The 13,299-nt window shown below is 36.0% G+C and overlaps 3 protein-coding genes across 4 annotated transcripts; all 3 read left to right on the top strand.

Annotated features, from left to right (window-relative positions):
* The first annotated feature begins 583 nt into the window (after positions 1-583).
* Positions 584-3,246, top strand: LOC110654126 (G-type lectin S-receptor-like serine/threonine-protein kinase LECRK4). Its single transcript, XM_021810013.2, has one exon. The coding sequence runs from the start codon at positions 656-658 to the stop codon at positions 3,017-3,019; it is 2,364 nt and encodes a 787-aa protein (XP_021665705.2). The 5' UTR covers positions 584-655; the 3' UTR covers positions 3,020-3,246.
* A 3,276-nt stretch (positions 3,247-6,522) lies between these two features.
* On the top strand, positions 6,523-9,369 carry LOC131179135 (G-type lectin S-receptor-like serine/threonine-protein kinase LECRK3). Of its 2 annotated transcripts, XM_058145088.1 has the most exons (2): positions 6,604-8,091; positions 8,182-9,369. In XM_058145088.1, the coding sequence occupies exons 1-2, from the start codon at positions 6,831-6,833 to the stop codon at positions 9,177-9,179; spliced, it is 2,259 nt and encodes a 752-aa protein (XP_058001071.1). In that variant the 5' UTR covers positions 6,604-6,830; the 3' UTR covers positions 9,180-9,369. The 2 variants fall into 2 exon arrangements, with proteins under 2 accessions (XP_058001070.1, XP_058001071.1); XM_058145087.1 differs by having other exon boundaries at positions 6,523-9,369.
* Positions 9,370-10,361: 992 nt separating this feature from the next.
* LOC110654123 (G-type lectin S-receptor-like serine/threonine-protein kinase LECRK2) lies at positions 10,362-13,043 on the top strand. Its single transcript, XM_021810010.2, is given in 1 exon segment — positions 10,362-13,043. A coding segment is annotated over 1 exon segment (2,493 nt). The 5' UTR covers positions 10,362-10,509; the 3' UTR covers positions 13,003-13,043.
* Positions 13,044-13,299: the final 256 nt, after the last annotated feature.

Below are 13,299 nucleotides of genomic sequence, written 5' to 3'. Positions count from 1 at the left end.
CACTCAAGTCATGGGATATTTTCCAATTTAAACTTTTTTTTTTTTTTTTAATTAGTCAGTCTGATCTAATCACGCATCTCTTTGAATATTGGTGGCTGTCTCTTGCCTGGATGAGTAGTTTTTAAGTGATTTCACTTTCCTTTTTTAAATAATAATTTACCTATTAACTTATTAATATATTTTTATTTAATATAAATTAAAATTTTAAATATATTTTAATGAGTATTTATTACAAGGTTTATGTGGAATTATTATTATTCTTGTAATTTTAATTAAGATAATATTTATATTTTTTTTTAATTAAGAGTTAAAATTTACCTGAATAACACTTAACTCTTAATTTTTTTAACTTCGTATGAAATTTATTTTAAAAATAATTTTTTTAATTGCTCTTAAAGAATAATTTAGTGATGTACGTTATTCAATTTTTAATAAATCAACATGAATAGAAACTATATTAAAAAAATAAATGAAATTTATTAATTTAATTATATTAATTATAATTTTTTAATTTATGTGAAAATAGAAGTCGGTATATGTTTGCGGTAGGAGGTAGTAATAGAAAATGCCTTTTTTTTTTTTTTTGAAAAACTGGTCCGAATGTAACCTCTTTATCGTTTTATTTCTTTCTTACTGGTACTAGTTCCTTTTTCGCATGACAATGGTTCCATTTGGGATCTTTGTTTGGTCTCTTCTTTTTGTTCTCTCTTCTGCTCAGATGACTACAAACACAATCACCTTGGGTTCCAGCATAACTGCTGGGACTAATTCTTCATGGCTATCACCCTTTGGTGATTTTGCTTTCGGCTTCTACCCTCTGCTTAGTGGTCTTTTTCTTGTTGGTATTTGGTTTGATAAAATCCCAGAAAGAACGCTAGCTTGGTCAGCCAACCGTGACGATCCAGCTAAAATTGGATCAACCATTCATCTGAGGCCTAATGGCCAACTTGTGCTCACACACTCAAATGGAACCGAATACCTAGTATACAATGGCACATCCACTATTTCTGCTTTGATGCAAGACGATGGCAATTTTGTCTTGCTAGACTCTTCTTCAAAAATCATCTGGCAGAGCTTTGATTTTCCTACAGACACCATTTTATTAGGCCAAGTCCTGGTTATGGGCCAGAAGCTCTACTCTAATGCAAATGGAACAGTGGATTACTCGACGGGGAGGTACATGTTGGAGGTTCAGATGGATGGCAATGTTGTTATGTCTGCCTATAGGTTTGCTGATCCTGGTTACTGGTTCAGCTTAACTGCTGGAAACCAAAATGTGAGCTTGATTTTCAACCAGAGTACTGCTCTTTTATATGTTGTAAATCGTACTTCAATCATACCCACAATGACACAAAAAGTGCCTACTCCGATTGAAGATTACTACCACCGAGTGACGATCAATGACTACGGAAATCTCCAACAGCTTGTTTACCACAAAGAAAATGGCAACAAATGGACAGTTGTGTGGGAGCCAGATTTCATTGCTGCTCAGCCTTGCACGGTGTATAATATTTGTGGGGTGTATGGCTTCTGCACTTCACCTGATAATAAAACTGTCAACTGTGATTGCTTGCCTGGCTACTCACCATGGGATCCTAATGTTCCCTCAAAAGGTTGCTACCCTAATGTGGTGATGGACTTTTGTGCTCCTAATTCTTCGACTTCAGATTTCACTATCGAAGTGATTGATAATGCTGATTTCCCAAATGGGGAATTTGCTGATATGGCAAGGACTGCTCCAGCAGATGTTGATCAATGCAAGAGTGAAATCACGGCTGATTGTTTTGCCATGGCAGCTGTTTTGGTCGAATCTGTGTGTTACAAGAAGAGAATGCCTTTGTTGAATGCTAGAATAAGCTTCCCTTCTACAAGTAATATAGTGGCATTTCTTAAAGTTCCGAAGGTAAATAACACGAACGAAATTCAAGACAATAACAGGCGTAAATCTCCATCCAGGGCTGTTCTGTTAGCAGGACTTCTGTTGTGCTCGATAATGGCTTTGCTCTTTGCAGCCATTGCCATTTACCATCACCCTCTAGCTCAGCCTTTTATATGTAACAAGCAGGTTCCAAGTCCAAAGCCTGTGGAAATAAATTTGAAGGCATTTTCCTACCAGGAGTTGCGCCAAGCAACAAATGGTTTCAGAAACAAACTTGGGAAAGGTGCTTTTGGTACTGTCTACAGTGGGATGTTAAATATAGAGGGTAAAGAGGTTGAGATTGCTGTGAAGCAGCTTGAGAAGATCATTGAACAAGGCGAAAAGGAATTCCTGACAGAAGTCCAAGTAATTGGTCTAACTCATCACAGGAATCTTGTTAGGCTGTTGGGTTTCTGTAATGAGCAGAATCATCGACTTTTGGTTTATGAGCTAATGATGAATGGGACTTTGTCCAATTTTCTGTTTGGTGAAGAGACAAAACCCAGTTGGGATAAAAGAGCAGAAATAGTACTTGGAATTGCAAGAGGCTTGTTATATTTGCATGAAGAGTGTGAAACGCAGATCATCCATTGCGACATAAAGCCACAGAATGTTCTTCTTGACAACAATTATACAGCCAAGATAGCAGATTTTGGCCTGGCAAAGCTCCTGATGAAGGACCAGACTCGAACGAGTACCAATGTTAGAGGAACCATGGGATATATGGCCCCTGAATGGCTCAAGAATGCTCCTGTGACGACTAAAGTTGATGTCTACAGCTTTGGTGTGATGCTACTTGAGACTATTTTTTGCAGAAGGCACTTAGAGTTGCATCAAGTTGATGAAGCAAGAGAAGGAGATGACATGATTCTAACTGATTGGGTTCTGTGTTCGGTGAGAACCGATAACCTAAAAGCCATTGTCAGCCATGATCCTGATGTTTTACAGGATTTTAATAGGTTCGAGAGAATGGTGATGGCAGGATTATGGTGCATATGTCCCAACCCAACTCTCAGACCATCACTGAAAAAGGTTATGCAAATGTTGGAAGGAACAATTGAAGTTGGTACTCCTCCTTTGATTGATGCACAAATGTTTTAAGATCATTGCTATTGTCTTCGTTTCATGCGTTTAGGAAATTGTAAACAGGGCTATTTGTGGGGAAGTTAGCACGGGAAGAAAACATAGTTATATCTTTCTAATTTTAACTTTTTTTTGTAATTTAATTATGTTGGCAGATATGCATTTCATTAGTTAAATCTTCATATACTGGATTAAAGTCTTGCAATTCAGCAGTCTTGAAAATTATCCAAGTTCCTTTGGTTTTTCATTTCTGTATTTATTTATATATATTGTTAAAGAGTTAGCCCGATATGATTTGTAGTAATTGGAATTTTAAACTATGGCCTCAATTTAAAATCTGAGTTATATATGCCATTGGTAGAGATGACAAAAGTTCTCAAATCCGACCCGTTTCATTCCAAACTTGGTCAATTTTTCTGACTGTGTTCTAATCTCAATTTATGCGAGGTGGGGACAGGAAGACCTTCTCAATTTTTAAACTTTTTGGCAAGATCATATTGCCTTTCCTGAAATTTCCAACACATCTGATGAATGATGATTCAAATAAAATGCAAACAGTCACCTAACACTTTGTTTGGATAGGTGGAAAAGGGAGAGGAAGGAAAATAAGTAGAGGAAAATAATTTTGAAAAGACTTTTTCATTGTTTGGATAAGAGAAGGAAAATAATGGAGGGAAGGAAAATAAATTTTATTTTCCTTTAGTTATTTTCTCTCCAAATTGGAGAGAAACTAAAAAATCAAAGAAAAAAACTAGATTTTAGTACTAACTCTTTTACTTTCCCTCTTTTATTTTCCACTCATCCAAACACAAGGAGGGAAAATAAAGAATGAAAAATAAAAAATATTTTCCTTCTTTTATTTTCCTTCCTCTCCTAAAATTTATCCAAACACTTTGTTTGGATAGGTGGAAAAGGGAGAGGAAGGAAAATAAGTAGGGGAAAATAATTTTGAAAAGACTTTTTCATTGTTTGGATAAGAGAAGGAAAATAAAGGAGGGAAGGAAAATAAATTTTATTTTCCTTTAGTTATTTTCTCTCCAAATTAGAGAGAAACTAAAAAATCAAAGAAAAAAAATTAGATTTTAGTACCAACTCTTTTACTTTCCCTCTTTTATTTTCCACTCATCCAAACACAAGAAGAGAAAATAAAGAATGAAAAATAAAAAATATTTTCCTTCTTTTATTTTCCTTCCTCTCCTAAAATTTATCCTAAAAGATCGCCAAGACCCATTTGGTGGGTATTCACATAAATAATTACCACACAGTACAACAGAAAAGAAGTAAAGGAAATTATAACTCTCAAAACCTAGATAGTTAAATTTCGCAATAACATGTGATGAGATCACGCAAAAATAGAGAATAAAAATGATAACTATTATAGAAAACCCTTTAATCCATAGAGGGATGAAAATTGATTTTATATTTTGAAAGAATAGCCTAGGATAGTAGGTGAACCCATCAAAGTTCTTCAGATTTCTTGGACAACCAGAAATAACAAAGAAGCAGAAGAAAAAGGGAAAGTGAGGATGGTGGAGGACCCATATCGAATGTCAAATCAAATACCCATGCTTCATATCATGTAAAGCAAGGTTACTCCAAACATTACTGTCCTCAAAGAATAGCGTGGGTGAAGGGAAAAGAAAAGAGCTTCAATCAAACATGGGAATCTGCATATAAAAGAGAAAAAGGATGATGACATAGTATAATTTATATGAGTATAAAATATAATTAAATAATGTAAAAATCAATTAAAAATAAAAATTACATGCTTCAAAAATATATAGAAGTGTTAATAGAAATAATTTATATTAGTATAAAAAATAATTACATAGTGCAAAGATCCTTCAAAAATAAAAACTACATGCTTTAAAAATATATAAACAGTATGAAATTACAGTGTACAAATACTTAAAAATAAAAATGACATGCTTAAAAATATATAAAAGTGTAAATGAAAATAGTTTATATAAATATTAATGAAAAATAAAGTGAATGGAAACAGTTTAAAAGATAACCAATTCTATGACTACACAGGTTGTGAAAGTGTAAATGGAATGCGTCAAGAAATATTGGCTAAGTTACGTGTATATGCACATAGAAATATAAGATAAAAAGAGAAGACGCTGAAAAAGTACACATACTTCACAAAAAAAAAAAAAGATACTTAAAGACTACGGTGCCAAAGCATAGAAGAATTTCTATATTGACTAGTTCGCGTGTATGAATGTGCTTGAAGAAAATTATTAAAGAATAAAAAGTTATATATGTTTGAAGAATAATATTATTTGAGTTTGGAGACAAAAGACCAAAATACAACATTTAAGCAAATGACTGAGGTAAAAATAATAATTTATGGGACAATGTAACTAGAGAGTATAGGATAATTACACGCTTCAGAAAAATATGGAACAATTACGCTTAAAATGACATAGTATAAAATTACATTGCGTAAAAATAATTTAAACCGATGGAAGAAAAAGTCATTAAAAATAATTTGGGTAAATATGACATTGTTTTTATGAGATAATGTAAGTAAAGGGAATATGATATATAAATATGTATATACTGAGGAAAAAATTTTTTTTCCTCTTAAACAACACATGGTGCAGTTTAGAGGAGGAAAACCCTCTAAATTGGCTAATTTACGTATATGCAAGTGTGCTTAAAGCAAACTTCTTCAAGATCCTTTCATGGTTTTGTGCGATATACTTGAAGAGAATCATTTAAACATAAAAAGTACATATGCTTGAAAAGAAAAAATTGCTTGCGAAGTATAAAAGGTAGACATGCTTGAAGAAAAAAATTGTGTTTGAAGAAAGGTAGACATGCTTGAAGAAAAAAATTGTGTTTGAAGAGAATCACTGAAACATAAGAAGTATATATGCTTGAAGACAAAAAAAATTGCTTGAGAAGCATAAAAAATACATATACTTAAAGAAAGAAATTGATCAAGTTTGAAATTAAAAATGACAAATTTTGAGTCGAAACGACGTCGTTTGTCTGGAATAACGTAAATGAAGGGAATATGACAAACAAATATATATATATATTGGTGTGAATAATTTTTCCCGTACAAAAAAAACATTGTGCTATTTAAAGGAGAGAAACCTTTTCATAAGAAGTACATAAGTTTGAAGGAAAAAATTAATTGAGTTGAAGCATAAAAAGTACATAAAGTTGAAGTGAAAAAATTGCTTGAGTTTAGAATGTAAGTGAAAGGGAACATGACATATAGAGATATATGTTGTGAGAAATTTTTTTTTTACCTACAATAACTGCACGGTGCCGTTTTTTAGAAAGGAAATTTTTTCACTCTATCACTTAAACCTCAAAATATAAAAAATTTACAAAATTACCATACCCTCTTGAGCTCAAAATATTAAATATTTACAAAATTATCATTCAAATTGCCACTATACATTTCAACAGGACAATTTCTCATGACTTTCAATATATTTTAATTTATGATATATGGTTGGACCAATGAAAAATTTTGGGTTCCGTCGTGCGCCGGTCTAAAATGGAAGAAATCAAGGATAAGGAAATGACTCTTTAAGCGTCAGGATTGAAAGGTCAGCAAATTGGAATTTGGTTTGGCGGCCATGCCTTCACCATCTAACCTTTGTTGATGGACTAGTTAATTATAACTTAAGCCACATACAAGTCAAAACAATAGATTAAATTAGGAATTAATGGCTATCACATGGGAGATGGGGGTCTTGTAGAATTTCTTCTTCCATTCACTTCGATTCATTGATGATTGTTTCCTACCCAACCTTTGGTAATATACTTGTTTATTTCTTTTCAATTCCATAGAAGAAAGTTAGAAATGATTGTCAATAAATTTCTTCCTTATCTTCTGATACTAGCACTAAACTTCTGTGGATTACAAGGCCAGATTCGGCCAAATATAAGCTTAGGTACCGATATTACAGCTGGAACCAATGATTCTTGGCGATCCCCCTCTGGTGAATTTGCGTTTGGGTTCTATCCTCTGCAGAACAATCTCTACCTTGTGGGGATTTGGTTCGACAAAATCCCAGAAAGAACACTAGTCTGGTCAGCTAACCGCGATACTCCTGCGGAAGCTGGATCCACAATCCGTCTAACTTTCGCTGGTCAGCTTTTCCTAACGTATTCCAATGGTAGTGTTCAATCTGTATACACTGGAGCAGCTGCGAGTTTAGGATTCATGGAAAATAATGGCAACTTTGTGCTGAAAGATGGCAATTCCAGAGTCATCTGGCAGAGCTTTGATTCGCCAACAGATACACTCTTACCTACTCAAGTTCTAACTAATGGCCAAAAGCTCTTTTCAAATGCAAAAGGGACTACTGATTACTCAACTGGAAATTTCATGTTGGAAATGCAAAATGATGGGAATTTGGTGCTTTCTGCTTATCACTTCTCTGATCCTGGATACTGGTTCACTAGAACTATGGGTAGCAATGACAGTCTGGTGTTTGATTCTAATGCTTCCCTATACATTGTCAATAGCACCAATGATGTTATTTACTCTTTGACGGCAAACTTCTCAGCCACGATTGGTGAGTACTATCACCGAGCAACGATTGATGATATGGGCAATTTCCAACAATATGTTTACCATAAATCAAACGGTAGTGGATGGATAAGTGTGTGGAAGGCTATCCATGAACCTTGCTTTGTTAATGCTGTATGCGGTGTCAATGGCATGTGTTCTTCTCCGGATAATGAAACAGTGACCTGTAATTGCATACCAGGTTACATTCCATTGGATCCTAATCAGGTTTCAAAAGGGTGTCACCCTGAAACTGTGGTGAATTATTGTGCAGACCCTTCAATGAGAAATTTCACAATTGCGGTGATTGATGATGCTGACTTCCCATTCGAGGGTTTTGCAGATCTGGATAGAGTATTGGATGTTGATGTGGAGGGATGCAAAGTGGCTCTCATGGATGATTGCTATAGCATTGCTGCTTCCTTGGTTGATTCTAGATGCAATAAGAAAAGAATGCCTCTGCTAAATGCAAGAAAAAGTACTTCTACCAAGGGAATCACTGCATTTGTCAAGGTGCCAATGAAAAGCAGCAATCCTGGCACTCGGGAAGGTGAGAAGAAAAATCATTTTAACTTTCGAGTTTTTCTGGAGATTAGTCTTATTGTTAGTGCCACTCTTGCTTTCGTGTTCGGAGCCACAGCCATCTACTATCATCCAGCTACTAGAAAATTTGTCAGAAGGAGGCACTCTTCTAATACTGCTATAGGAGTCAACTTTCGAGAATTCAAATACGTGGAGCTGCATGAAGCAACAAATGGGTTTAGTAAGACCCTGGGAAGAGGATCCTCTGGTAAAGTTTACAGTGGGGTTCTAAGCTTAAAGAATGTGCGGATCGATGTTGCAGTAAAGAAGCTGGAGAAAGAAATCGAGAAAAGTGAAGAGGAATTCATGACAGAACTCAAGATAATAGGCCGGACATACCACAAGAATTTGGTAAGACTATTGGGCTATTGTGTAGAGAACAATCAATGGCTTCTAGTCTATGAGTTAATGGCCAATGGCACAGTATCTGATATTCTGTTTGAGGAAGGAGAAAGGCCAAGCTGGGTTCTGAGGGCAGAAATGGTGCTTGGAATATCAAGAGGCTTGCTTTACTTGCATGAAGAGTGCGAGACCCAGATAATCCATTGTGACGTAAAGCCTCAAAATGTTCTGCTTGATGCCAATTACAATGCCAAGATTGCAGATTTTGGTCTGTCCAAGCTATTGAACAAAGATCAAACCAGAACAGACACAAATGTAAGAGGGACAATGGGATATTTGGCACCTGAGTGGCTGAGGAATGCACCAGTGACATCTAAAGTGGATGTTTACAGTTTTGGAGTAATGTTACTTGAAATTTTATGCTGCAGAAGGCACATTGAGTTAAATCGGGTGGAAGAAGAGAGCGAAGAGGATGATCTTGTTCTCTCGGATTGGGTTGTATGTTGTATGATGAAAGGGAGGCTAGAGATGGTAGTAAGGCATGATCCTGAAGTATTGAGTGATTTTAAGAGGTTTGAGAGAATGGCAATGGTGGGAATATGGTGCATTCATCCAGATCCAGTTCTTAGGCCTTCTATGAAGAAAGTCATACAGATGCTGGAAGGAACTTCGGAGGTTGGAATTCCTCCTCTGCTTCATGATCAAATGTCCTAGTTTGGTCGTAAGACTCATTATAAATAAATTAATATTAGGGGAATTTATCGATTAATGTAATTTATTTATAATAATTGTAAAGTCAGAAAACTTCCTCAACATATGATTTTTATTTTTGTTATTAGAGTTGCTTACCTTCCAAGAATGTTTGAATTTAAAGCTTATAATAAAATAATTTTAATTGCTTTCACTTTTATGTTTGGATAGGACTGTTCTTTCTGATTCATGAATGAAATTAAAAATTAAATAAATATTACATAAGTTAAGACTTTTCATTCTAATCTATTGAACAAAATGGTCATCTGTCAATGGCTTCTTTTTGTTCATCATGACCAAAGCCATCCCCAGTAAACTTGGTTAGATATGATGGAACGTGTTGATAAGTCTTGGTATAAACACTTATATCAGGTAGTATTGATCTTAGTTAAAACCTGAAACACTACCTTAAAAACTGTTCAACAGAGCCAAAGTAGTTGGAAAAAATAAAAAAGACAGCTCGGACATGTACTTTATTTTACTTTGAATTATACAGTTTACAGGCCAGGAAATAAAAATTCCCCGAGCTTTGTAGTCCGAAAGTTCAGAACTTGGCCCTAGTAGATAAACAAATAAATAATATTAATATTTTTTTTATTTGCATTATGGGCCGAGAAGTCTAGCCTTTTATTTTATTACTATTTTTTTTATATTCTGCAATTCAAGCCCAAAAACTTTAGAATAATTATTTCAGTAGCAATCACGATCAATTTTCAAATTTCTCTGTTTCTTGTTAGGAACCAACCCTGTGATTTTTATGAAGCTGTCTAAGGTGAATGTTAGATACACGTAAGAAAGACTAAAAATTGAATATCAATGCAATAATCATTAACAAATTCATTTAGTTGTTGAAAGTTGTTAAAAGATGAGACCTATAAGTCCATACTATCTCTTCATCTAATACTATATACCCATTACACGTACTAAATTTGGGACCAATTTATCGTTTGCAGTGGAAATGGATCATTGGCTGGGTCCATCTACAATTCAACTACGCAAATTTCAATTCAAAAGTCAGCAACATAAACCTAATTTTGTCAGTGTTCAAAGCTGTGATGGACCTTCACTCTCAAATAGGATAGCCGTGCAGCGAATATCAAAATCAACTAAATTTTATTGGGATAAGTTTGAATTTATAAAAAGGGTTTGGACTTGTTCAGGTATGAAGGCGCTGCCAAGTTAGCCATGCACATAAATGGAGGCTCTGTTTTTGAATATTCCTTTTTGCTTTTTTAACTCATTCGCCGAGCACACCAAAAGCAAAACAAATTTACACAGGTAGAGGAAAATAACAATGTCCTGTAGAAGGAAGGAAGACGCTTCCTGTCATAGCGTGCATGGACCGGATATAGCTAATGTGGGGAAACTTATCTTCATATTAAAATCTCTTGTTTCTTTGCTGCTTCCCACTCCCTGTTTAACAATGTCAGGTAATTTACTATTGACACTCTTGTTATTATGCTCCTTGCTTAGCTGCAACGCTCAAAATCAGGGAAATATAACCTTGGGATCCAGCATCACAGCAGGATCCAATTCCTCTTGGCTCTCATCCTCTGCCGATTTCGCCTTTGGGTTCTATCCTCTCACAAATGGCCTCTTCCTTGTTGGGATATGGTTTGCTAATATACCCAATAAAACACTTGTTTGGTCAGCAAATCGTGACATCCCGCTGCCAACAGGATCAAACGTCACCCTGACTGAGGATGGCAGGTTTGTGTCTACGCACACCAATGGAAGCATATTTCCTATATACGATGGTGGTGCTGCCAGTTCAGGTTCCATGCAAGACAACGGCGATTTCGTCTTGATGAATTCAGGTTCACAGCCCATTTGGCGGAGCTTCGATAATCCAACAGACACAATTCTGCCAGGCCAAGAACTCAAGAAGAAACAATCCTTGTTTTCCAACGCCAACGGAACAGTGGATTTCTCAACCGGAAGATTCAAGCTGGAGATGCAGGAGGCCGATGGAAATCTGGTGCTTTCAGCTTTCCGATTTGGTGGTCCAGCCTATTGGTTCACGGGAACTTCGGGTCAAAACGCCAGTTTGGTCTTCAATGAGAGCAGTGCGTTAATGTATATCGTCAATGAAACTGCGATTATTTACCAGATGACGAAAACAAGCGATTTGCCAACTTCAATTAATAGCTATTACCACAGAGCAACGATAGATGATGGTGGAAATTTTCAGCAACATATCCATCCCAAAGTTAATGGAAGCCAGTGGATAAGCGTGTGGAGAGCAATCACTCAACCATGCAATGTGAATGGCATATGTGGTGTGTATGGATACTGCACTACCGATAATAATCAAACACAAACAGTAACTTGTAGCTGCCTTTGAGGTTATTCTTTATTGGATCCAAATATCCCCTCCAAAGGTTGCTTTCCTGACATTCCACCGGAACAGTGCAGCAACAACACTCGATCGCAGGTGACTTACACAGTAGATCAGATTGAAGACGCCGACATCCCAAATGATTTTACGGCAGATTTGGCAGAGATAAGAAATATAGACCTGGCCAATTGTACCAAGGCAGTTCAGGATGATTGCTACTGCATGGCTGCTACATTCAATGTGAGTGGATCTGTTTGTCGCAAGTTAAGGATTCCTTTCTTTACTGCGAGGAAGAGTAACCCTGCTACTATTGGGGTAGTAGCCCTCATCAAGGTTCCTGTTGGGACTAATAATATTCCAGAGGATGGAGAAAAAGATTCCCGTACTGTTCTTATAGTGTGCCTTTCAGTAACCAGCGTGCTTGTCCTGTTTTTCGCAGCGTTTGCGCTCTATTACCACCCTATAACCAAAAGATTCAAATCCAGAAAAGCTCCATCAGTTCCATACGCATCGGATTTTAACTTGAGAGCATTTACATTCCAGGAACTGTATGAAGCAACAGATGGGTTCAGTAACAGGATAGGAAAAGGATCTTTTGGCACTGTTTACAGTGGCACTCTTGGTTTCGAGGATAAAGAAATTGATATCGCAGTGAAGCAGTTGGACAACGTGATCGAACGGGGTGAGAAGGAATTTTTGACAGAAGTGAAGGTAATTGGCCAAACCCATCACAAGCATCTGGTTAAGCTAGTGGGCTTCTGCAACGAGCGAAGCCACCGTCTTCTGGTCTATGAGTTAATGAAAAATGGGCCACTATCTGGTTTCCTATTTCGAGAAGAGGAGAAACCAAGCTGGGATCACAGGGCAACCATAGTGCTACAAATTGCGAGAGGCTTATTATATTTGCACGAGGAATGTGATACCCAAATCATCCACTGTGACATTAAGCCGCAGAATGTGCTACTTGACGAACATTACACGCCCAAAATTGCAGACTTTGGCCTAGCAAAGCTGCTAATGAAGGATCAAACAAGAACAAGTACCGATATGAGGGGAACAATGGGTTACATGGCGCCAGAATGGCTCAAGCATGCTCCAATAACAGCCAAAGTAGATGTCTACAGTTTTGGAGTGATGCTGCTGGAAATAATTTGCTGCAGAAGGCACATAGAGCTGAATAGAATCGAGGAAGAGACGGAAGAGGATGACCTAGTGTTAACAGATTGGGTGCTGAAATGTGTTAGAATGGGGAGGCTAAATTTGGTGGTTAATAATGAGCCTGAAGTACTGGAAGATTTCAGAAGGTTTGAGAGACTGGCAATGGTAGGATTATGGTGTGTTCATCCTGACCCCATCCTCCGACCAACCATGAAGAAGGTAACACAGATGTTGGAAGGCACAGCAGAAGTAGGAGTTCCACCACTTGCTATTGATCTCTCATTGTCTTAAAAATAAATTTAAAATAAAGAAGTACAGCATAGTTACATTGATGTGGCCTTTGCCTTGCCACAAATAAATTTCTAAAGAAAATCACTCTTAAATATTAATATAATAGAAATTTTTTATCTTCATATTAAAATTAAAGAATTATCCGTACTTAATGAATGTCACTATTAATAATTTTAATATATATATATAAATTTCATAATAAAAATAATTAATATATCCTAATTTATTATAATTTATTCTATTTATTATTATATTAAAAAAATAATTATTAAATAATTTATAACTTACATGTAAGAG

Source organism: Hevea brasiliensis, chromosome 4 (assembly GCF_030052815.1).
Source record: "Hevea brasiliensis isolate MT/VB/25A 57/8 chromosome 4, ASM3005281v1, whole genome shotgun sequence".
NCBI lineage: Eukaryota > Viridiplantae > Streptophyta > Magnoliopsida > Malpighiales > Euphorbiaceae > Hevea > Hevea brasiliensis.
This window is presented reverse-complemented; position numbering and strand designations above follow the sequence as displayed.